The following is a 26,963-nucleotide window of genomic DNA, read 5'->3' on the forward strand; positions in this document are numbered from 1 at the left end:
CAAAAGAGAAAGAAAGAAAGAGTGAGAGAAAGAAAGAAAGAGAAAAAGAAATATCTAAAACATTTCAAATCAAGATAGCAACATGTACTTATTTTATTTGGTTGTCTCCATTATCAAACAATGAGCAGCTCAGGAGTTCGAGATAATTATTTCTCTAAGAATAGTAGAGTAGTAACTATCCAGGTAGATATGACCAAAGATTTCTTAAAAAAAAAAAAAAAAAGTACAGAAGTAATAAGAGAACAAGCAGAAAAGTAGATTTGTCAATCCATATGAATCTGTATATAAAACGTACATATTGACACTTTAAACCTACAACTATAGAAATGCTAGAAAACATAAGCATGCATTCTCAGGTATTTTATTACTCAAAGTGACGACGTTCCTTATAGGTCAACTAGCTCTCAGAACAAAAGGGGAAAGGTCAAACTATCATTCTCATTCTCTCTCTCTCTCTCTCTCTCTCTCTCTCTCTCTCTCTCTCTCTCTCTCTCTCTCTCTCTCTCTCTCCAGTCTCATTACTTATCTCACCCTCACCTTGAACTCAGCGTGTAGCCCCGGCTGACCTCAAGCTCCGGACAAACCTCTTGTCTCAACCAGTTGAGATTACAAGTGACCACGCCTCACCGGGCCTGGAAATAGTTTTGAGCTCAGAGATCCCTTGAAAAGACTTTGGAGACACCCGTCGGACCTAGTGAACACCCATTTGGGAATTAATCCAAGCAATTTGCTCTCAGGTCAGTTCTTATTTCCTATTACTAACAAAGCGTTATCTTCTCTGATGTATATTTTATTCTCATTTCTGGACAACTCTGAGGATAATTGACCTAAGGTAATCCCTAGCTTGCTGCAACTCAAAAAGAAAACGCTGGAGCACAGGGCTGGCGTTCGGCTCAACCCTGAGCACTGGATGCAGAGAAACACAGGCTCTAGAAACGAGTCCCACACCAGTCAGCCGAGTCACCAAGGCGGAGGAGGCACAGCTGGTGACCGGCGATCGGCTCACCCAGGGCTTGGGACAGAAGCCAAGAGATGCAGACAGAGGCCCGCCCGCCGTAGGCGAGCCGGCCCCGGAGGCGGAGCGCCGCCAGGTGTCCCACGGCAGCCTCGTCCTTCGCCCCACTCCCGGCGTCAGCCTCTTGGGGCGCGGGCAGGAGCACACGCATTCCCCGGGCGCCGCTCTGAGGGTTTTGGCGCCCCCTCTGCGCGCAGGGCCGGAGAGAGCGCGGCCGGCTGGTCTCTGAGACTTGCAACTCCAAGCAACAGAACTCCGGCCCCGGGACTGAGGAACATGTGCCGGGAGATACAGGTGCGGGACCCGGGCGGGACCCGACCCCAACACAAAGCCCTAACTGTGGGATCCGCGCTCTTCCGAATCTGGAGGCACCGGCGCGCCGGGCGTCCCCAGGCGCTCTTGGGGGCCACTGTCCCGGCGCGCACCAGGCCCTGGCGACCGAAACCGCGCGTGGGGCGCATTCGCGCGGTGGTTTTGGGTACAACAGGGCGGATGACTCAGTTTCCACCGAAACTTAAAACGACTGAGCCAGGGACATTTTTGATGTGTGCTTTTTCTTTGTTTTAGTTTGTCTGACAGCTGCCAGACTATGGTTACACTTCTGATTCTGTTCAGCCAACTGCCCATAGTTACCTTAGCGCTTCCTCGTTACACAAGAGCTGCAAAGGACTCCAGGCATGCCCCAGAAGAAGGTAAGAGGGACCGTGTTTCCGAGAAAGCCCTCCTGGAAACCCGAGCCGCCTATCAAGAGTTTTCAAGTGGAAATTGTATGCCTCCTCGAACACAGAAGCACTAAACGAGCGTTTACTTTAATTTGTGGTTTATTTGGTAATGTGTTGGACTTTTGTGTTCTTTAAAATGCGTATGAATTTATCTCTGCGAGTCTCCTTTGGTAAAATGTATGCTTGAGATCCGGTTTCATTGTCTGAAAATGAGTGACTTTTTGTAGATGAAGCTGTGTTAATCACACAATTGCTTGTTGTTTGTGGAAGGATGGACAGGGCGTCCTGTTCTAGCCTGGACTTGTTTTCTTTTGTTTTTTTGGCACTGGTCGAGTTGGAACGGAGGGCTTTAGGCATGCTAGGCACGCTTTCTACCTCTGAGCTACACTCTGCCACCCTGAGTGCCAAGTATGACCTTCTTGTGAGACTCTGGGCAAAATACTTGACCCCTTTGGGCTTGATCAGTTTCATCTGTAAAGTGACCGGGGATAGATGCAGAACCATATCTCAGGTCCTTTCTGACTTTGTTAAGTTTACTTGTCTAGAAAAGGCAGATGGTTGAGAGATGGTTTGTGACTTACTTAGAAATCTATGCCATTTAGGTTCTAGATCATAAACAGGTTAGTTTTGTTTTGTTTTTTGTTTTTTGTTTTGTTTTTGTTTTTGTTTTTGTTTTTTTACCTATATTTTAAAAGCCTTGCCTGGAAAAGCCAGAAAAAAAGAAAAAGGAAAAGTGCTTTTGGCCCTAAGCATTCTTCTCCCTGTCTAATCATTGTCCTCCCCCACTCCAGTGTCATACAGGCGTTTCCTTTATCCCTTCTCATCAGATCCTTCTGTCAGGTCATTTTCATTTGAGAAGGATTTTTTACACTAGTATGTCTGACTTATTAAGGATTAATATAGTTTATTGATTGTGTGTGTATATGTGTCTATGTGTGTGTGTCTTAGGACAGTACCGTAAGTTTAAGAAAGTAAACTCCAACGAGGCATGGTGGTGCACTCCTGTAATCTCAGCACTCAGGAGGCTGAGGCAGGAGGATTGTTGCAAGTTCAAAACCAGCTTGGGTTACAAAGTAAGCTCAAGACCAGCCTGAACTGCATAGTGAAGACCCTGTCCCAAAAAGTAAAAAAAAAAAAAAGAAAGAAAGAAAGAAAGAAAGAAAGCAAACTCCAGTACCAAAATCCTAGGCAGTTGGACCTCCCAAATCACACCAAATATGTAAACCATATATATATAAGGTGAATGATCCATTCTTAGTAGGACTTGATGTGACTCCTCAGAATGTGTGTTCATTCATTCACATGCCACAAACTTAAAAATTACTCTCAAGAACATCATACACTGTGGAAGGGATTTAGAAACCATACCTGAGTGCAGAGAGCTACAGTTGTCTGCAGGATATGAGGATGAGAGGTCCAACACACTTGAAAGCCAATTTGTTCCATCAGTAACTACATTATGAACATATACTGTGTGCCACACCCTGTGCTAACTGCTGGAGAAAGTCCTCCTGGAAACCAGAACCACCTATTAGAGATCTCAAGCAGAAATTATATCCTGTAGGGGCACAAAATTGCATTTAGTTTAATTTGTGGCTTACTTGGTGATGTAAAAATGAAAGAACATAACTCCTGTCCTGGAAGACCTCTGCATCTGGTGGGAGGTCAGGGGTACACATACAGACTCCATAAATTCTGTAACAGAGGTAGAAACAGAGAACCCTAGAGCAGAAAAGAGTGAGTAGCATAACCCTGGCCCAGGAGAGTTGTATGACACACTACCAGTGCTTTCCCTCTGCAAATGGGACATAAGAAATGGAGACAGTCTTCCCCTCATCTGCAGAGGATTCATTCCAGAACTCCCAGTGGCCCCCCTAAAACTTCACATAGTACTGAATGAATCCTGTATGTAAGCACCGAGTACCATTAAGCTGATCTGATAACCAAGATTGCTACTAAGTGACTAATGAGCTGGTAGTATATACTGTGGACAAAGGGTACTCTAGACAAAGGGTGGTTGACATTCTGGGCAAAACTGAGCAAGAAGTGAAAGATTTCACCCTGCTACTCAGAATTACATACAATTTAAAACTTATAACTGGTTCATATCTGAAATTTTCCATTTAATGTTTTCAGATTATAATTGACCTCAGATAACCAAATGTGGAGAAAGTGAGGCTGTTGGGTTAGGGAGTACATCTGTAACTGAAGAAGGAGAAGAACTTCAGCTAAATTTTCATAAAGTTGTAGGGTAGAGCTGAAATGACTTACAAAAGAGCTTATTTAGAAAACATGGGGCGATAGAAGAGAGGAAGAGAATAGAATATTTAGGTTGATGGATTTGTAACAGTGGGATGCACAGACAACCTCATAGGATAATCTAAAACAAGAAAAACATAGACGGGAAGAGAATTTTACAAAAGCAGATGCAAAGGTCAATCCTCCAGCCATAGTCGGGAGGAAAACCGGATCTCTCACTGAGAACCAAGGGCTTTCCAGGGGCAAGGAAGTTTACTCTTTTCCAATTAGAAATAAAATCAGGGCTACTTAGACTCAAGACAAAGGACAGTATTTCTCCAGAGATTGTAAGGGATGCAGGGAATGACCTAGTAATGAAGGTTAAGTAAAATTAGCCACTGATGGAGTCAGTGCTTTGACTCTCAGGAAAGCATCACACAGCAACTCCTGGCAGGATCATTTAATATAGTTTCAATCACAATACTATGATTAATCATAAATATCATGTATGCTCTTGCACAAATATCATTTCAAAACATTAAAATGTTTATGGCTCACTTGTTTATTTTCCATTCAAGTCAAAGTTAGCTTCAGCATGAGGCCAACTGTGGGGGCACACAGCTGTATCCCAGCACTCGGGAGTGTGAGGCAGAATTGCAAGTTCAGGGCCATCCTAAGGTATGCAGCAAAATCTTGTTGCAAAAAGACAAACAAAAACCACACTGCTTTATTGAGTCCCGAAAGGAGTTCTAAGTCAGATACTTGCTTGGACATGAGAAATTTGGCACTGCTCTTTTAGCCGATCAAAGTAAAGATCTAAAAACTAGCACCACCGCAGTAGATTTCTTATTCTCTATTCTGAAATTAGATTTTATGCAGTGACTGTGAGTGAGTATTGCTTCATAATACTTTAAACCTATGCCAAATTGAGTAACACCAGATTATACGTATGAATTGCTTTGACTGGTTGAATTTTAGGGCTAAGAATATCTTCCCTTGACTGGCTTAAAAAAAAAAAAAAAAAAAAAAAAAAAGAATATCTTCCCACATTAGGAAAGCTGAGGTTTTTTACATTCAGTGATGTTTTGAGAACCTCTTTGGTGGCCAGACTGAGGGCAACAGTGGTAATAGAGAACTAAGGCAGATCTATCCCCAGGTGATACTGATGCTGTGGAGATAAGTAGAACATAAACTAGGAGCACCTGAGATGGGTAGGTAGAAACCAGAGTTTGAGGTAACATTGAACAGAATCCTGAAGGAGGTTTGAGACAAACAGAAAGTTGTATTCAAAGGAAACAGGAAATACAAAGGCAGTGGAGAAGCAAGTATGCTGAAAGCCAACATGGCATAGCTTCAACAGAATACATAACAGGTAAGAGATGAGCTCAGAGGAGGAAGGCTTGCAGCCAGATTGTATAGGGCCCAAGGCCATTGTAAGAAATCCAGTTTTTATTCTGTGGATGATAGAACTGATATTAGGAGGTTTAAAAAGCAGCCAGATGTGGTGACTAAGGCAGATGGGCCACAAATTTGAGGTTAGCCTGGGGAGTATAGCAAGACTCTTTGTCTTAAATAAAGACTGGGCTGATCGTTTTTACACGTTTATAATCCCAGCCCTCTGGGAGGCTGAAACAGGAGAATTGCCGGTTTGAGCCCAGCCCAGGCAAGTCAGTGACACTCTGTTTTAAAATTTAAAAATAAAAATAGGCTAGGGGTGTAGTTCAGTGTGAGAACCCTGAGTTCAGTCTACACATACACACACACACACACATACAACAAGAACAAAATCTGACTTAGCTTTTAAAAAGATTTCTGGCTGTTGTATTGACAACAGATTATAGTAGAACAAAGACACCAATTGGAATGCCTTGGAAACCCCATAAAGGAAGATGGAAATTTTTCATTCTTTCTCCACATGGGGGCAGCATAAAATGTACAGAAAGGCAAATTGAGGGGAAAGAACAGAAGTATTTAATCATACTGGCCTGTCTTCCACTTTTTAGCTCTCTTTTTTTTCCCGGTGTTTTGATACAGTCTCACTGTGTAGGTCAGGATGGCCTTGAATTCATGTTTAGCCCAGGATGACCTCAAACTCATGCCAATCCTCCTGCCTCAGCCTCCCAAGTGGTAGAATTACAGGCATACACTATGACACCCAGCTTCCACTTTTTAATATAAAATAACTATCATCAATTATTTCATCCTAGCTTCCCCTTGGTTCCAATAGCCATATATGTTATTTATAACATAGAAATTAACACTCTAGAATAGTACAAAGCAAAAAAACATACAATGTGAGCCACAAAAATAATTTAAATTTTTCTAATGCACTTGTTTTAAAAACAAATAGATAAATTAATTTTAATAATATACTTAATTTAACCAAATATGCAAAATATCATTGTCTCAAAGAATAACAGCATAAAACTTTATTGAGATATATCGCCTCCTTTTTTCTCCCTCCACACTAAATCCTTGAAATTTTGTGTGTATTTGGTATTTTTAGTACATCTCAATTCAGACTGGCCACCTTTCAAGGGCTTAGTAACTATATGTGTTCAGTGGCTACTGTATCGGATGAAACAGCTCTAGAAGATTCAAACCTGTTTGAAAAGATAATTTGTAGGAAAAACATCTTGAACAAGATATGACTGCTCTCAAAAGACTAAGCCAACCCAAGATCACTCACAAACCAGCATTAGTTTTCAAAAAAATGCTTTCTGGGGAACAGTCTTATAATTGTTCACTTTAATATAGTCTGCCTGTGGTAATGGTTAGTAGTGAGAAGAGTCATCACTTTTAAATTCTTTTAATCACTTTGATGTAGGTGTCAGAAGTTTTCTGAATTCCAGTCTCAGCCTATGATCTTAGCATAATCACTTAAACTTTGTTTAAGAACAAGTTTAAGGTTTGTAGGTGTTGAAATATTGTCATGATGAGATTTTTTTCCAGTGCTAGGGATCAAACCCGAGCATCCTAGACAAGCACTCTACTAGTAAGCCATGTCCTCTGCCTTTTATTTTTATTTGAGCCTATGTGTTGCTGAGTTGCTTAGACTGTCCTGGAACTTTCAAGCCTCACAAGTAGCTGGGATTACAGGTGTGTACCACCATTCCCTGCTCATGCTATTTCCTTGGGTCAGATTTTAAAGTCATACAAAACTTAAATATCGTATAGTTTCTTTTACATGAGAAACTCAATTTATACATGAATTAAAGAACAAATCAAAGATAGATCAAGGGAAACTAGGAGACAGATCTTGTGCAGATGGGAAGGGAACAAAGAAATAAAGGATGAGAAGAGGAGGAAAGAGAAAAAGAGGTATAAGAAGAAGGTGTGTTATGTTCATGTACTAACAACCCTCAATGAATGTAATCATTATGTGTCACAAACATGTAATAGTAAAAAAAATGGCTTGACAAGTAGTAAGTACTATACAGATATTTTTATGTAGATGGATGGATTAATAGATTGTAGTCAGAAATAACTCAGACATACACATATACATGCCTGATTTTACTGTTATAATAATTTACAGTACATGTCTATCTTTCACTGAACTTTATCTCGAGTACTGTAAAAAAATATTTGTTTTAGGGGCTGGGGATTTAGCTCAGCAGCATAAGCACCTGCTTTGCAAGCAGGCGGTTGTGAGTTTGATCCCTGGTACCGATAAAAATGAAAAAGACAAAAAATATATATATATTTGTTTTTTGCCTGTTATCTGCTTGATTCATTATTGAAGTTGTAGATCCTAAAGATTTTAATCAAATCACTCATGCAATCAGGAAGAATTGGGCCCTAAAAGAAAGTGTATTTTAAACTTTTAATTATCAATTTTAAATCATTATCTGGACACTAAGATTTTATTTCCCAAGAAACATAAAACAGCACACCATCAAAATCAGGATGGATGCCAATGTAATTACCTAATTGTTATTGGAAAAGGTTTCACAATATTTAAATTTGGGAGGTGCTAAGATTCCAATCATGGGGCTGGGGATTTTTTTTTTTTCCAGGGCTGGGGATTTAGCTCAGCAGCATAAACACCTGCCTGGCAAGTGTGAGGTTGTGAGTTCCATCCCCAGTACCAGGAAAAAAGCAAAATAATAATAATAAAAGATTCCAATCACAAAGATTACTTACAAATATCAGACTTCCCATTTACTCAGTGGCAGACACTTTATGACATTTAAATGAAATCTTTCTTTGAACTGCTGATTCTATAATTATTTTATATTTTTGTATGCTACATGTAGTTACAAGAATCATATTTTTAGGGCTGAGGATTTAGTTCAGTGGCATAAGTACCAGTCTGGCAAGCATGAGGTCATGAGTTCAATCCCCGCTAACCAAAAAAAAAACCAAGGAATCGTGTTTTTAGCATGATGACAAATGATCCAATTTAGTTACTAAAATCATAAATTAAATACAATAAATTCTCACTCAAATGAGAAATAGCATATAGTATTTAAATAAATATAAAAGTGACCTTTAATTTACACTTATCTTCTCTTTTAAATGGAAAATAACAAATTTTTGTTTTCCCTTTAATCCTTCAAAATTATAGGATTAACAATGGAATACATATAAAACTCAGTGTTTTGGAACAGAGATATAGCTCAGTGGCACAACACCTGCCTGCCAAGCATAAAATCCTGACTTCAATTCCTAGTACAAAAAAAGACAAAGAAAAAGAAAACTCAGTGTTTGGTTTTTGTTTTGTTTTGTTTAATTTGGGAGTGAAAAGAGACCCAACAGGCAATCCAATCCCATTCCTGTATTTTACAGATAAGGAAATTGATCATGATCATAAACCAGTCCTTGCCTTTGAGTCAACTAGATTTAAAAACAAATAAATACATAAGTAAGTAAAAACAATATAGTCATACAAGAAAGTTTGGTATTATTTAACCATATCAAGAGAACTACTCAAAAAAAAAAAAAAAATCCACACTAGGGCCTGGGAATTTAGCTCAGCGGCATAAGTACCTGCCTTGTAAGCAGGCAGTCGTGAGTTCAATCCCTGGTACTGATAAAAAGGAAAAAGGCAAAGAAAAAAAAAAAAGAGAACTACTCACTTGTTCTATAATTAAAACAGGAACTTTATGCTTTATGTCTATCAGTATTTGAATTTTTTTATTTCTTTATTAGTCTTTGCATCAAAGGAAGAAGCAAACTTTTTCATACATCGTCGCCTCCTGTACAATAGATTTGATTTGGAGCTTTTCCTTCCCAGTAACCTAGAAAGAGAATGCATGGAAGAGTTTTGCAGTTATGAGGAAGCCAGAGAGATCTTCCTGGATGAACATAAAACGGTAATTTACTTGATTGTGTTAGTCAACAGGAAACTCATTAAATTATACTTAAGCAAGTGACATGTTCATTGATGACAGATTTTATGCTGTAAACAAAATCAAGGCTGTATACTTTTATCTCTTTCTACCACCTTAAAATGCTAATATACCTATTTAGACTTAGCTTTATCCTTAATTAGCTAGGCTTACCTTAATTATCAAATTATGAGCCATGCTGTGATTTTATATTGTGTTGTTTATTATAGTCGAAAATAATTTCAGAGCAGAGCAAATTAAACTTCAAGATATTATGTAGGACTAAGAATGTACTCAGAGGTGGAGAGTTACCTAGCATGTGCAAAGCCCTAGGTCAATCCCTAGAACCCAAAGTGTATGTGTGTGGGAGGCTATAATCTGAATTAGTGCTCTGACTCAAGCTTCAATTATTTACAAATCCAAGTAATCTCTTCTATCAGTAATCTTACCTTTTTTTGATTGCTAATATTTCTGTTTCAAGTACTTATTGACAATGCAGCAGATGCTTTGCTAAAAATTAAGGATATAAAATATGTAATCTGCCCCAAGCTGGTTGTGATGGTAAATCCCTGTTGTCTCAACACTCTGGGAGTGTTGAGACATCCTCATCCTCATCCTCATCTGGAGGATGAGGCAGAAGGATTCCAAATTTGAGCTCAGTTTGAGTAATTTAGGGATTTAGGGAAACCATGTCTCAAAATAATTAAATCCTGCTTGTTAATCTTGATGACATACAAAACAGACAGGTAACACTATGCCTGTCAAATCTGGCATATTATTGAGGACAATTAAGTGATCCAAATTCTTTACTTTTATAAATGAAATAGTCCCAGCTCCTTTTCCCCCTTTTCAAGCATCATATTTTACTTTTTGCTCAATAAAGACCTTTCCAAGCATGCTTCAAATGCAGGTAGCAGTGGAACCTACTTCTTTGTTCTTCCATAATTGTGCCTGGCCTATTTCTTACAAGTAGTTGCCACATCTACTAAAGTAGAGAAACAGCTGGGCAGGGTGCACACCTATAATCCCAGCACTCTAGAAACTGAGGCAGGAAGATGGAGAGTTTGAGGCCAGTTTAAATTACATAGCAAGACCCTGTGTCAAAGAATGAACAAATGAAGGGAGGAAGAGAGAAAGAAAGGAAGGAGGGAATAAAGGACGGGAAGGAGGGAGGGAGGGCAAGAGGGGGAAAAAATAAAGAATATACTTCGCAATTGTGTCTGTCAGGGTTTTAGGGTTTCTCACAAATCCATTTTCTCATTTTATAACAGTTCCTCAAACTCTGCTTCTGTTCTTTGAAGTATCATTGAATTTAAACTCTCAGAGATGTCTTTCCAAAGGAATAAATACCTTGCAGTAAAATCTAGCAACCCATGGGGCCCCTAGCATAGAAAAATTCAGACTCTTTTTCAAACCTGGTAATGGGTTCGCAGCCACACCCTCCACCTTTGGAATTTCTGCCATCCCTCAAATGCATGGGCTTTCTGCTGCCTTCACGGGGGTTCCAGGCAGGTGAAGGGAACATAGCAGGGTACAGGTGTAGAGACCTGGGGCTGGCAGCAATCCCTTAACCAGGCTGCAAACAGCGGCTGGCAGCAGTGGATAGTAGTGCTTTAGAGTGAGCCATGCCTTTGGGTTTAAAGGAATTGGTATCCTCTCTGCGGCTCATGCCAAGAATTTGCTGAAAATTTGTCAATGAAAACAAGTGAAATAGTAACAAAACCTAGCCATTTTACATAAACTTAGACATTTTACATTTTTTATAGATGGAATTTTGGAAGGAATATTCAGTTAAAGGACCAACCCCAAAATCAGGTAAGGCAAGAAACTGATAAAATTTAATGTTTTTTTCATTCTCTATTGTAATACATTTTTTATTGTAATACATTTTAGTTTTATTGTTTGAGTTTGGTTATTGTTCATACCTCATAAGTTCAAAGATTTCTCAATTATACGGTAAGCTGAGACGGGGAAAATTACGTTTACCTATTTACACACTGAAAATCAAGTTCAGTGAGATATTAGAGAAATGAGATAATAGGCTTAAAGCTGTTTTTAATAGCTTGGCTAAGTCAAGACTTGTTCAGAGTAAAAGTAGGACTCTTAGTTTCAAGTCATAAACTAAGCTTTTTATTCTTTTTACTATTACAAGTGAGTGGGAATACTTATTCTAGGTAAATTAAGACTGGCAGGTAGAGTTAGGGGTGTAACTCAGTGGGGAAAAAAGTGCTTAGCATGTGCAAAGTCCTGGGTTAGTTCCCATTACCACAAGAAAAAAATGAAAAAAGACTTTTGATTCTAATTAAGTAACTTCTAGAGAAGGAAAATCCTTAATCTTGTCTTATTGGTCACCCCAGGTGCTTTTTAGATTTTTTAAAAATTTTTAATTATCATCTAAAAATTGCACATTTATGGGATATGAGGTGATATTTTAATACATATATGCAATGTCCAGTAAACTGGTAGCGAGTTTGATTTCTGGTACCAAAAAAAAAAAATCAAGGTAGCTATCGTATCTATCACCTCCAATATTTATCATTTTTTTGCAGGAAGAACACACAAAATTCTCTTCTAGCCAGGCACAATGGCACACACCTGTAAGCCCAGCTACTTGAGAGGCTGAGCCAAGAGATAGAAAGTTCAGCATCAGCCCCAGCAATTTAGCGAGACCTTCTGTCAAAATCAAAACCAAAAAGGGTTGGGCTTATAGTTCAGTGCTCCCTGGGATTCATTCTCCTACACCACAAAAAAATGATCTCCGCTAGCTCTTTTGAAATATGCAATAAATTATTAACTGTAATCACCCTGTTCCACTATAGTACACAAAAATTATTTCTCTGAGCCAGATGTGGTGACGCAAGCCTGTCTTCCTGTATACTGAGTACAAGAACAGCTTGAACTACAGAACAAAAGCCTGCCTCAAAAGAAAAAAAGAAAAATAAATAAAGATGAGATTATTCTTCCTATATAGCTGGAATTTATACCTGTTAATCAAGCTTTCTTACCCGTCTTTCCCCCTTACCCATCTAGCTGCTTTTTAGTCAGTTTTTTTTCACCATAACTTTCATACCTCTTCAGGCAGCCCCCCGTATAGGACCCTATAAACTTCTATTGAGCAGTAACACCATGTTGCTTACTGTTTTTTGTTTGTTTGTCCTATAGTACTGGGAACTGAATCTACGGCCTTTGCACAGAGCTATGTTCCCGGCCCTTTTTTGTGGCAGGTGAAGTTTGGAGACAGGGTCTCACTGTATAATTAAAACTGGTCTTGAGCTCTCTATATAGCCCAGGGTAGCCTCCCAAGTGTTGGGATTATAGGCGTACACAACCACGCTTGGCTCTGAGCACTTTTTAAATTTTTTAATTCAAGACAGTGTCTCACTAAATTACTACATTACCTGGGTTAGTTCAAATTTTCAGTCCTGTCACCCCCCAGAGTGCTGCTACCATGCATGGCTACTAAATATAACCTAGTATACCCAGGTATCAACTAGGCAAAAAATATGTTTATTGCATCCAATCTTGAATATCACCTATTTAATATAACCTATTTCAAGTAAATAAAAAAATTAATAGCCAGGTATAGTAGCACACACCTTGGGAGCCTGGGAAGGTAGCTCTGTATAAAGGTTGTCAATTCAGTCCCACTAATGCCAAAGCAACAACAAAAGCATCAGTGATTAGATGCTTAATAATGCTAAATTTGTTGAAAGGATAGATGATGCTTTTTCAATTATTGTATTTACACTATTAAAATGATTTCTCTTAAGATAGCAGAAGAGAGAAAATTGATGTTATTCACATTCTGATTGGAATAATTGCTGGAGGAACACTTTTGGTTACCCTTGGACTGTGTTTGTATTATGTCTGCATAACCAAGTGTAAGAGACAACCACATGCAGGGTAAGTACCAAGTGAAAAGATTTGATTCATTAAATGCCTATTTTTTGGGTTGGGGATATAGCTCAGTAGCGCAGCACCTGTCCGGTAAGTGCAAAGTCCTAAATTCAATTCCCAGTACAAGAAAAAAAAAAACTTGTTAATTTTGGAATAATTCTAGATATACAGGAAGGTTTCACGAGTATTACAGAGTTCCCATCACTAGCATCTTACATTACCATAGCTGATTTGTCAAAACTAAGAGACCAATGTGGTCCATCTCCATTAACTGGACTCTAGACTTTATTTCAGTTTTACCAGATTTTCCTTTAGTGTCTTCATTTTGATCTAAAAGCCAGTCTGTCTACCACATTGCATTTGGTTATTCCATCTTCTCTGGCCCCTCTAGCATGATGGTTGTTTGTGGCTTAATTTAATGTACTTACTAACAACTGAATGATGCTATTCTAAGGGTCCTTCAGAAGAATACAGGTGTCAGCTTCATTTTTCAACATTTTGTTTCTAAGCAAAAGGCAGATGTCAGTGTCTGCCACATTACTTACCAGTATTTCTAAGAAGCAAAAAGTCCCACAGTCACTCAGAATCAAACTTAACCAATCTATGTTACTATTCAGATAGAAATGGAATAACTGACTTGTTTTAATGTTTTTCTTGGTGCTGGGGATCAAACCCAGGGCCTTGCCCATGCTAAGTGTTCTACAACTGAGCTACAACCCCAGCCCTGGCTTTTTAATTCAAATATTTTATTGATACTTAATTAATTCTTTTTTTGAAGTACTAGGACACTTTAAATTGAACAAAAATTAATAAAATAGAGGCCAGGGTTATAGCCAGCAGCTTATGATGGTGACCAACCAACTATATTCTTTATGGTAGAATAGTCATTTTGGGTTTTTTTCCACAAAATGAGCAATGTTTTTGTATGAATAGAATAGAATAGAACAGAAAAAATTAATAGTACTAAAGGTTCATCCCAGGAAGCACTGAGCTACATCCCTAGCCCTTTTTTAAACTTTTATTTTGAGATAGGCTCTTGCTAAGTCTCCCAGGCTAGGCCTGAACTTGCGATTCTCCTGACTCAGCCTCTCAAGTGACAATTAATGCTGAGTGTAATAAATTGATATAAAGGTAAATTTAGGGGCAAATTTGAAAATGGATTAGATCTCAAATAATAGTATTAAATCAGTCTTGAATTTTCCAAATTTGAAAACTATGTGCAGAGCTTTTCAAAATATGTAATTATATAATTATATTGTTCTAAAATGTAATTGACTATAATTTTAAAATTGGCTGTAAAAATACCTACTGAAAATCAAATAGCATCAAAAGTTATATTTAGGGCTATGGATGTAGCACAGTGGTAAAATGCTTACCTAGCTTGTGAAGAAGAAGAAGGAAAAAAACAACAAGAACAATTTCTCAGGGCTAGGAATTGAACATAAAACCTTGCACAGGCTACAGGTTTCTATTACTGAGCTATACTCTCAGTTCTGACTAGAATTTTAGAACGCTGTTCATTTTAAAGGAAGATTGTACAACTATTCAAACCCAAATACATTGTAAATATAAACAATTGAGAATCCAGAGGGTTTAATAATAAGGGTTCTGATTAATTAGGGTAAGACTACTCGTAATTATTTTGTAACAGATATAAGTGAAAAATAGAATAACTTATAGAGGAAGCGCACCCAAATGACAATGAAGAGGGAAAGTTCTCATGTTAATTCTGTAACTCTTTAACTATAGGTCTTTTTTATTATTGGTATTGGGGGCTTGAACTGTGGCCTGTGGACTGAGATTTTTTTTTGAGTCAGTCTCCATAAGTCACTAAATTGCCCAGGCTGAACTCAAACTTGTAATCCTCTTGCCTCAGCCTTCTGGAATGCTAGGGTTACAGCTGTGTACCACAACTCTTGGCTTTAACTACGACTCTAAAAGTAAATTTCTTGATTTATTTTTTTAGCTTCTCTTATCTATAAAATGAAGGGAATGGCTCTGACTCTTCTTAAATTTCCATCATCTTTTTCTTTCCAAAGACAAGAACAAATTGCATGTCCTTCATTATTAGTTTATCAGAATTAAACTAAATTCTAAAAACCCTTTTCTGATTCTTTTTTGGAAGTTGTTTGTTTGTTTGTTTGTTATATCTGATCTCACTATGTAGTCCAGGCTGGCTCTGAGCTCACTCTGCAGCCTAGGCTGGCCTCGAACTCGTGGTGCTCTTCCTGCGTCAGTCTCCTGAGGGGTTCTGGGATTACAGACATGTACCATATACTGTATATATAAAGGTGTATACCTTTTACATATGGGGCTAAATGAAATTAGTAAGTATAAAGCATACATTTTCTCTAAAATTTACTAATATTATTTTTTCTTGGAGAAAGTTTAAAGTAGACTTTTTTCATCTGCATGGATCATTTAAAAATTATTTCTGTTGCTATGAAAGCATCCAAAGATGTATTGATAGTGAAAGTTAAGAGTTCAAGGAAATTTTTATTCCTACAAAGGTAATAGGTGAACTATTTAAAACTTTAGGGTGCCCGGGATATGGCTCAGCAGCATAGCACTTGCCTGGGCAAGCATGAGGTTGTGAGTTCAATCTCTAGTACCAAAAAACTCACCAAAACCCTTTAGGGCTGAGGATGTAGCTCAGTGAGTCCTGGACTTGGTCTCTAGCATTGCCTTCCTACCAGAGAAGCTCCTTAAAATTCAATATTACAGAAATATAATATTGAAGTGTAAAATATCCATAATCCTACTTTTCAGAAACAACCATCATTATTTTTGGTATGTATGGCTTCATATATACATATTAAGAAATTTAAAAAGAAATTTTTGTTATATATCCTCTTTTGCAACTGATCTTTGACACTTCACACTGTAACTCAAATATATTTCCAGTGAAATACTTTTTTAAAAATTATAAAACACTCATAACATGAAATTCACCATTTTAGGTAGGGTATGGTGGTGCACATCTGTAATCTGAGTACTCTGGAATGCTGAGTCAGGAAGGCAAGATTGAACCTAGTCTGGGAAACTGAGAAAGACTCTGTCTCCAAAAAGAGAAAAGAAAAGAGGGATCAGGAGGAAGAAGGGAAAAAAATGGGACAAGAGCTGGAGATGTAGCTCAGTGGAAAGCCTTGAGTTTAATCCCTAGTACTGCAAGATTTTTTTCCCCCGTACTGGACATTGAACTCTGGGGCATTCTACTACTGAGCCACATATTTACAGCCTTTTTATTTTATTGGTGCCACTGGGAATTGAACCTAGAATCTTAGCACTAAGCTACATTTCTAGACCTTTTTATTTTGAGACAGGGTCCTGCCAAAGTGCTCAATTGGCCAGGCTGGGCCACAATTTTCAGTCCTCCTGCCTTAGTCTCCAAGAGTGCTGAGATTACAAGTGTACACCCCTATGTTGGGTTTACTTTTTTATTTTGTGATAGATGCTCAAGACCAGAAATGTGTGGGGCTGGGGATTTAGCTCAGCGGCATAAGCGCCTGCCTTGTAAGCAGGCAGTCGTGAGTTCGATCCCTGGTACCGATAAAAAGCAAAAAGACAAAAAAAAAGACCAGAAATGTCTTAGTTTTAGGACTCTTTAAAATTTTAGAATGTTTGTATTTATATAATGTGATATCTTGGGAATGAGACACAAGTCTAAACATAGAATCCATTTATGCTTCATACACATGAACATAGTCTTGAGATAGTTTTATACATAATTTTTAGTCCATCTGTGTTTTGACTGTGTCCCTTTGATGTAAGTCAGGTGTGGAATTCTTCACTCAGTGCATTATCTCAGTGCTCAAAGGTTTCTGGCTTTGGAGCAGGTTGGAGTTTAGATGTTTGCATTAGGATTGTTTATTCTGTCCTACCAAGACTTAAGCAGGAAATGATAAGCAAAAGAGTCTCAACCAAAGAGCTAACCTTTGATGAGAAAAGAAAGAAAGAAAGAAAGAAAGAAAGAAAGAAAGAAACCTATTTTTAAAAATAAGGCTAAGGATTTAGCTCAGCAGCATAAGTGCCTGCCTGGCAAGTGTGAGGTTGTAAGTTCAATCCCTAGTACCTAAAAAAAGAAAGAAAGAAATCTATAACCTCTGATGAAGAGTAGTGAGTGACAGAAAACTATGGGCTAATGGGAGTGTCAGCCCCAAGGAGTTTACACTTGAGTTACCAAACAAAATGATAGATTTGGGATGTGGCTCAGTGGTAGAATTCTTCCCTTGCATTTACAAGCCCCTGCATTCAATTCCCCAGCACCACCATTAAAAAGAAGACAAAGAAGGGGACATGGTGATAGTGTGGTACTCTCCTTCAGGAGAGAATTTTGAGGGAGCCTAGGTATGCTGTACGCTAGGAACATGGTGACAGGAAGAGACATGATACCAGCCTCAGTGGGGAGGGGAGTACAGTGGGGTTTACCTAGGCAGTGTGTGCTAGAGCGGGGAGAAGCTGGAGGACAAAGGAGTCACTGAGGATACCAGGGTGGGTGAGGCTTCAGGAGCAAGATCACGAGCCTGGACTTGTTTTTAAGGAAATAGAAGCTATAGATACCAAGAACTAGGTACTTGTGCCCGATACCAAGAACTAAGGGTTGTTAGAAGAACATGATTGGGAAGAAGAAAAGGAAATCCGGATATGACAGAATAAACTGGCATGAATAGGCAGCTCAAAAAAGAAATAAAATAATGTACCAATGAACTTAATTAATTTTCCAAAAAACAATAAAATAACAAAAAGATGACCTTGTTTTAGAAAAGATAAAGGACTTGAGTTTTCATTTCTGCAAAAGGCCAACAATTAATTGAAAAAATACCCCACATTGTTAATCATTAGGGAAACACACATCAAAACAGAACCACAATGAGATACCACTTCATATCTACTAGAGTAGCACAATAATAACTTTTATAAGTATCAAATATTGGTGATGATTTGGAGAAATTCAAACTCATACATATATTGATGGTGGGAATGCAGACTGATACAGCTGTTGTGAAAAAATAGTTTGACAATTCTTCAAAAAATTAAATATAGAATTCTGTGTGACCCAGCAATTCCTAAAGGACAAATTGACTGACATAGTTTGGAAAAGTTGGTGGCATTTTGAGTCCGTAAACTCAAATGGGGAGAATGTTACAACCAGTGATCACAGGTTGGTCATACTATGAATTTTAATTATCTCATTAGCCATATCTGTAGGAGGTCAATTTATGCATTGATATTTTGTAGACAGCCAACTACAGTCTGAAAAGATCCATTTACTGGTGTTCAAATTATAGTTTGGGGTTGGAGAGTGTAGCACAGTGGTAGATTGCTTGTCTAATAGAGTTTGATCTCCCACATAGTTAATTAATTATAGATTTTAATTCACAAATGAGAAAAAAAACAACTTGCATTTCAACTTCTATTGCTGTCAAGGTTTTATGACACTGTTGGGACATGAATATTCTGTCTCTCTCTCTCTCTCTCTCTCTCTCTCTCTCTCTCTCTCTCTTTCACTAAGAAATGAATCCAAGGCTTGTGCATACTAGGCAAGTCCTCTACCACTGAACACTATCTTTTATTGTAAAATTTAGAACTCTCAGTATCTCTTCTTTTAAAAGCAAGATTAACCACTCTTAATGTTGGCCCAGTATAATCACATATATATATTTTAATGCTGTATATATAGTTAGTTCATACTCCTCCTTTGCCCAACATTGCCACTTTTTTTCAGTACTGGAAATTAAACTGGGTGCCTTGCCCATGCTAAGCAACCACTCTACCACCAAACTGCAGTCACAGCCCTAAACTAAGCATATTTTTGTAACTGTTGTTGTTAAGTTTAGATCAGTGGAAAAGACAATGTTCCAAGAACAATGCCAGTGAAAGCACAAAGAAGGGCCAGAGAGTTCACTGCACACAGAGCAGAAGATAAAGAAACTACCTGAACAAGAGCAGAGAGCAATACAGCAAGGCCAGAATAAGGGAGGCTTCAAGAAGGAGGCTCAGGAGTTAGAACTGACTCAGTGAAGAGCAGGCTGCAGTTAGAATTTGAGGAGGAGAGAGATTTAATGAAAATACAGCTCAGGAACGTTGGACCAGATGGCAGGACTGCCAGAAGGGACAGAGGACAGGGAAAGGCCATTGTGATTATCTCTGTGGTACCTACTTTCTTGGCTTGGAGTTATGCCACCTTCAACAAAGCCTACATTTGGTTTCACACAACACTTTGAGAAAATTTTAATTGAGAAGCTGGAGAAAAGGGAATTCACACATTTTGAGTCCTTATTATGTTGTGTGCTAGATCAGTTATCTGAAGCCTTGTATGCAGCATCATATTCAGTCTACCCGGGACAACTCTATTGAGGTAGCTATTGTTATCCTCATCTTATTTATTTTATTTTAATTTATTTTATGTTATGTTATTTTATGTATTTAGGGCTGGGGGTTTAGCTTAGCAGCCTAAATCCTACTTGGCAAATGCAAGATTGTGAGTTCTATCTCAGGCACAAAAAAAAAAAAATTGAAATGTATTTATTTGGTACCAGGTATCGAACTTATGACCTTGTGCTTGCCAGGCAGGCACTTACGCCACTGAGCTAAATACCTGGCTCTATTATCCCCATTTTAGAGAGAGGAAATTGAGTCAGGTAATATTAGTCATAAAATGACAAGAGTCAAATTTCAAACCCCTGTCTGACTACAAAACTGTTGGCCTTTCTAGAATAACAAGACTTTTGCAGTGTGTGGGCAAAATAAAGCTGTTTTTCTTTATTAATGAATTGTATTCATAAATAGTAGAATTTTTAAACCAAAATGTTGCCTTTGTTACACCTAAATACTGTCTCTGTGTTTAGGGGTTCAGTCGCCTATGTAAGAAATGGCAGCTTTTCCATCAATCTCAGAAGACCTGAGGAAGCTACCTCGGCTCCATTGGCGCCATCTTTGGAGGATGCTGGATTACCTTCTTATGAGCAGGCAATGGAACTGAGCAGAAAACGCAGCATTTCACCACCACCACCTTATCCTGGGCTGGCAAAAGGGTTTAGGGTATTTAAAAAGTCTATGTCACTCCCATCTCACTAAGCTCACCCGGTCATCTCAATGTAAGATATTTATGTTATTCAAATGGTTTATTTCTAAACCAAAAAAGACACTGGCTATTCAGCTCTTTGTGACAAACTTCAAGGAATAAAGGAAGAATAAGCATATGAATGGTATCATAGTTTCATTTACATCTTGGACCAAACTTCATCCTTATATCTTAATAAGAAACCTTGGCTCTAGCCATAAAGTGAAAAAAGAACTTACTTTTTTTGTATTGTATATTCTAATGGTTCAAGAATCTTTGCTGTCAATCACTAGAGCCAGGGAACTATTTGTATCCTTTGTATAGAAAAAGGTTATAGATTTCTTGTGTTGAATATTTAAAAAGTAAGAATTTCTAATCTTTCACAATATCTCAAATTATGATATTAGGTCCACTTTTTATTAAATTTGAGGGTTTGGAAACACTTCACAGAATTTCACATTTCAATATAAATCTGTGGCCATTAAGAATCATTTGGTTTTATATTTTAAATGTAGCATGTACTGTATTTTGCAGGTTTTAGTTCTTAACTGTTGTCAATCCTGTTTCATTATAACAAGCAGGGGGCTGGGGATTTAGCTCAGTGGCATAAGCACTTGCCTTGCAAGCAGGTAGTTGTGAGTTTGATCCCCGGTACTGATAAAAATGAAAAAGACAAAACAAACAAACAAAAAAAGCATTATAACAAGCAGGATCAGTAGTTTTCTTTTCTAAAAAATATTATTTACTGGCGCTGGGGATTTAGCTCAGCGGCATAAGTGCCTGTCTTGCAAGTGTGTGGTCGTGAGTTCGATCCCCTGTACCGATAAAAAGAAAAAGGCAAATAAAAAAAATATTATTTACTATGAAGTTACTTTTTCAGATGCTACTAGGTTGAAATGGCAAGGATTTGCAAAGACTATATTACCAATAAGCAGGCCTCTCACATATGAATTAATAGAACTGATTGTTACCTATGTCAGATGAGAACATACCCCACTGACATCACTAAATTATCTATCTATATCTATGCCTATATCTTTTTATATCTGTATATAAGTATGGTATGTTTATGTGTTATTTTAAGGAGATAAAAAATAACATAGTCCTAAAATATAGAGTAGGAAATTCTGTTCTGTATGATTTTGCCAGGTACTATGCTTTTCCTGTTATTTAAGGTCATTTAGAAAATGTTTTGTTTATAAGTTTTACAGGGGTATGATTGTAAACTATAATTCCTACTAAATTGTTTACAAAGTATACATCACACTGCGGTGCATGTGTGAATATATGAGTCTCCCCTCTCTTATCTCTCTTCTTTCTTGTCTCTCTTTTTCCCTTGTGTATTGGGGATTGAACCAAGAGCCTTTTACACTGAGCCATGTGCCCAGTCCTTTTTTGTGTGTTTTGAGAAAGAGTCTCACCAAGTTGTTGAGTTACCCATCCTGGGCTCAAATCCTCCTGCCTCAGCCTTGTAGAATGCTGGTATTACAGGTATGTGCCAACACATTCAGGTAAGGGGCTCTCTTTTAAGGCAGTGTGATCTTCATTAAGGCAGATAAAAGCAAAGCCTTAATCATTAAATATTGCTAAAGACTTTTAGGTTCTCAGAGTCTCTGGTAGCTTGTCAAAAACAAATCATCTAAAAACATGTAGGTTTGATTAGTAAAAGTGGGTTTTTCTTTTCATACTGGGAATGAAACTCATGAACTTGTGCTTGCCAGGCAGGTGCAGTGCCCCTGAGCTATATCCCCAGCCCTAGGGAAGGTGACTTGTTTTTTTTTTTTTTTTTTTTTTTTCCTTTTTATCGGTACCAGGGATCGAACTCAGGACTGCCTGCTTGCAAGGCAGACGCTTATGCCGCTGAGCTAAATCCCCAGCCCCTGTGACTTGTTTTTAAAGCTACCCACATTACTTATACAAGTTGCTATTAGTTATCTCTTGACTTTCTATAAGCATTTGTTCTCATAACCATGCACTTTACACTTATTTTAATCCTCTTTAAAATGTTACAGTGACCTTACTCAGATTAAGGCATAACTGGGAGCTAACAAATTAGTAAGGACTGAACAAACACACCTTTCTTGTCCCTTCTCATACCTGCAGAATTATACTGCTCTAATTGTAACCCAGGGATCTTGTTTCTTAAGTCTAAATCCATGATGGAAATTTATAAGCACTTCTCGTGTGTGTGTGTGTGTGTGTGTGTGTGTGTGTGTGTGTGTATTCCCATGCATATGTGAGAAATATTTAGGTAAACAAAAATAAAATATACGTGTGTATTTTTTACTAAATCATAACTTGAAATATTCCATGAACTCATTCACTTCTGTTGACTCCCAGAAGTCTAACTATAAAAATGGCTTCAGAATCTGTGACAACTGCACCCAACCAAACAGCAGCCTAGTCTGTTGTGTCTGCTATCATTTAGCACAAAACAGAAGCTATAATTTGAATGAATCTGGAATTTATCTTTGGAACTGTGAAATCATTGGTATTTATAGAGCATTTAGTGCAGAGATTGTGATACTTTAAATATAAAAAGGAAAAATGTGATAGAACCATTGTTGAAGAAGCTTATAATTTTCTAACAATATAATCCTGTACAAATTAATATCAACCCTTTCATTATCTACAAAGAGCAATTCATTTTAATGCATTTTTAAAAATCTAATTGTCTTTGTATTTTAATGAGTTTCCTGTTACATATACCTTTTATACATGTAAATAAATTTTATACTAAGTATATATTTATTGTTTCATCTAAATATTCTTCTGCATATAATAGCATATGTGATTGTAGGGATTAACTCTGAATAGTACACTGCCTTTCTTTCTTTCTTTCTTTCTTTCTTTCTTTCTTTCTTTCTTTCTTTCTTTTGTATTTTTGAGATGGAGGGCTTAGTTATACAGTTCAGGCTACCCTTGAGCTCACTTTGTAGCCCAGGCTGGTCTCAAATTTGCAATAATCCTCCTGCCTCAACCTCCCAAATACTGGGATTATAGGGGTGCACCTCCATGTCCAGCTCATTCGTACTGCATGTTTTCAAAACAGTGTCTCTCCCTTTCATCTAGTGGGGCTAGCACACTATTTAAACAATTTAGGTGGATTTGGGAAGGTATTATTTTACTCTTTAAAACTAAGTTTATTTCTCTAACCCACATTGATGCATGATTTAAAAATCAAAATATAGGGGCTGGGGATTTAGCTCAGCGGCATAAGCTCCTGCCTTGCAAGCAGGCAGTCGTGAGTTCAATCCCGGGTACCGATAAAAAGAAAAAAGACAAAAAAAAAAAAAAATCAAAATATAGTAAGATTATACTAAATTATAGAAGCAACATAGTACTTTTACCTTAAGAGAAATACATTAATGCAAACATAAATAGATGAATATTGATTTTTTTGTAGAGGCAAGGTTTATTTATTTAGTTTTTGGTACTGGGGATCAAACTCACAATCTCATACTTGCCAGGCAGATGCTGTGTCAATGAGCTATAGTACCGGCTAGGGGGGCAGGGTTTCGAAAGGAATCTCTGTGTGCTAGACAACACTTATTACTATTAAATATTATCTGGTACACCCCAGTGACACCTTCAACTTGATCATTATTAAATATCACAAACTTCTAGTTAGGCATTTAAACCATCTTTAAAAAGTTTTTCAGTCTAAGTGGATATACATAAATGTTAATACTTATACTCCTTAAAGTTACTTTTATTAAGAAAATAGGTAAACGAGCCACAGATTGGGAGAAAATATTTGTCAAAGACACTCTTGATAAAGGACTACTATTCAATATATACAAAGACTACTTAGGAGCTAGATGTGGTAGCACACATCTCTAATCCCAGCACTCTGGGAGGTTGAGGCAGAAGGATACTAAATTAAACCCTAACCCAGATAATTTTTTAACTTAGCAAGACTCTAAGTTGGTTTTTTTTGTTCTTTTTTTTTTTTGTCTTTTTGTTTTTTTTCGGTACCAGGGATCGAACTCACGACTGCCTGCTTGCAACGCAGGCACTTACGCCACTGAGCTAAATCCCCAACCCCAAGACTCTAAGTTTTAAAAATTATTTTGGGAGGATGACCAAGGAGGATTACAAATTTGAGCCTGGCCTGAGCAACTGAGCAATTGATGAGATCTTGTCTCAAAGTTAAAAACAAACAAAAAAAAAAAAGTAAAAGGGGCTGGAGATGTTACTCAGGGCAAAGATTTGTGTCCAATTCTCAGTATTGCATAAATGCAAAGATAAATAAGTAAATAAATAAATAAAGTAATTAAGTAATTTAAAAGATGTAGGGGTGTAGGTTAGTGCAAAAGTTCTGAATGCAACCCTAATACTTCAAACACTAAAAAAAAAAACACTTAAAACTCAACAATAAGAAAACAAACAAGCCAACTTAAAAATGAGCAAAAAGGGCCTGGCCGGGGATTTAGTTCAGTGGCATAAGCACCTGCCTGGCAAGCATGAGGTTATGAGTTCTATCTCCAGTACAAAAAAAAAAAGGCAACCCAACCAGACGCTAGACCAAAAAAGATATACAAATGGGAAGGGGTATATGAAAAATTGTTCACTATCATAGATCATTATGCAATTGTAAATGGAAACAACAAAAACCATTACAAACCTATTAGAATGGCCCAAATTCAAAATACTGACAATACTAAATACTGGTGAGGATGTGGAATAACAGGAATCTCGTTACTTGCTAATGGAGTGCATGACAAAGAAAATTCACATCTAGAAATGTATTCTGAAGAACCAAAGGAATTAGATATACATAGAAACTTGTCTACTGCAATATTGTTCATCAAGCAAGAAGTTGGAAGTACTTAAGTGTCCAATGACAGATGAATTAAATTTAATTAAGTTATGAAATGTCAGAATGTTATTGAAAAGAGAAAACCTGTAAATAAATGTTAGCAACAAGAGTTAACGAGTTATCTTCCCAGTTCCCAAAATTTTCATTTTTAAAAAAACTAAGAAACAATTGTTTTCAATATTGAAGATTGAACCCAGGGCTTTGGTGCATACTTGGCAAGCACTCTGCTACTGGGCTATATTCCCAGCCCTTTTTCTTTCTTTTGAAACAGAATCTTACTAAATTGCCCAGATTGGCCTTGAATTTGTAATCCTTTCTTTTTTGTGCCCTCTTTTTTGCTCTCGCTGGGGTCTCTAGATTCTTGTCTAGACCAATAGTTTTCAAGCCATCTTCATAAGAACTTTAGGGTTCTAGTAGGTGTTCTGCTAGAGCTGGGGTGGAAAAAGTGAGACAGCCAGTGTAATTTAGGATTCCACTTTTATCACCTTCAGATACTGAGATGACATGTAAGCTTTTGTTTCAAAGGACTACAATTGAAAAAAATAAGTCTAGGTGCATTTATGGCCCCATGTAGTGATAAATTCTCCAGGATTGTTTCAGATTATTGGGGATTGTTCGGAGTAGGTCTTTTAGAACTTTAGCAACTTTCCTTGGGTTCTGCCTTGTCCTATTAACTAACCCATAGCTGACAGAAGAAAATTCAGTAAGTGCTTAGCCTTGGGGCCAAGCCACTTATAAAAAGGCACAAGTGAAGAGTTAAATTCCAAAACTAAAATTAAATATCAAACAGTAATGCAAGCCATGTTTTTCTAAAAACAGAGCCTGAGATAATGAACTGGATACTCCTTATCTGTTTCTCTGGGCAGAAGCAAGAATAACAGAACAGAGAGAGACAGAGGATTATAGGATGAGTCGAAGAGTTACGTTAATGAAGTCACTGAAGAAAAAGGGCTTCCTTTGCAGAGAACCACCTTCTAGAACAGCATGCTTGGAAGCAAAGAACATGCAGTAGCTCCTGGTGACGGTGCAAACTGCCTGCATTCCAGAGAGTTCTAGTGGTGTCTAAAAAGGCAAACTGCAGACAAATATATATAGCAGCATCTTGAGGTAGGACCTTGTGAGTGAAGTGAGTTGGAATTGTCCCAGGACTGAACAGAGAATGATGCAGGACCTAGAAAGGTCAGCTAAAAATTGCACTATACAATGTTTCCTCTGAGTTTTTAAAACTTGTGAGCAAGGACAGGGGTTGAGCACTTGCTTACCAGGCATAAAGCCACAGGTTCAAACCCCAGCACCCCCCCCCCACACACACACAAAGGGAGCAAGCAGCTGTTTTATAATGAGCAGTAGAAAAATAAGTAGAGTAGTTGGATGCCTTATACTTATAATTTCAGAGAGAGGAGAATCACACCCTGGCCACCCCCAGGCTATACAGTGAGACCCTATCTCACAAACAAACACACAAACAGAAATAGAAAAAGTACCCTGAAAAAGAAAGAAAGAAAGAGTACCCTGAAAAAGTTGATCCTGGAACAAGATAAAGGTACAGACTCATACACAATAAAAAAAATCTGCTTATAGTTTTTTTTTTCTTTTCTTTTAATTTCTTTTTTCTGATTCCAGGGTTTGGATCCGAGGCCTCACATATGCACACATACACTCTACAAATGAGCTACCCCAACCCTAATAACCTTCTATCTATTCAATTACATTTCTGACATGTGTAAGGTCTGTGTTTATGTGTATAAATTTTGATAAATTTCAACTTTTATATTTGGGTATGTGACATTTTATAAGTGATAAACTATTATCTATATGTATTTTATGCATTCATGACATAGCTAAATCTTTCTTAATTTTTTTCTATATTTCT

General features: G+C 37.6%; 1 protein-coding gene across 2 annotated transcripts; it reads left to right on the forward strand.

The window, feature by feature from the left end:
• Window positions 1–541: 541 nt before the first annotated feature.
• On the forward strand, window positions 542–20,407 carry Prrg4 (proline rich and Gla domain 4). Of its 2 annotated transcripts, none has more exons than XM_063227739.1 (6): window positions 542–737; window positions 1,583–1,707; window positions 9,130–9,293; window positions 11,075–11,123; window positions 13,079–13,211; window positions 20,054–20,407. In XM_063227739.1, the coding sequence occupies exons 2-6, from the start codon at window positions 1,605–1,607 to the stop codon at window positions 20,280–20,282; spliced, it is 678 nt and encodes a 225-aa protein (XP_063083809.1). In that variant the 5' UTR covers window positions 542–737; window positions 1,583–1,604; the 3' UTR covers window positions 20,283–20,407. The 2 variants fall into 2 exon arrangements, with proteins under 2 accessions (XP_063083809.1, XP_003463896.1); XM_003463848.5 differs by lacking the exon at window positions 542–737 and adding an exon at window positions 1,118–1,309.
• Window positions 20,408–26,963: the final 6,556 nt, after the last annotated feature.

This window comes from Cavia porcellus, unplaced genomic scaffold (assembly GCF_034190915.1).
Source record: "Cavia porcellus strain 051 isolate PalLab524CR breed Dunkin Hartley unplaced genomic scaffold, mCavPor4.1 scaffold_17, whole genome shotgun sequence".
Classification (NCBI taxonomy): domain Eukaryota; kingdom Metazoa; phylum Chordata; class Mammalia; order Rodentia; family Caviidae; genus Cavia; species Cavia porcellus.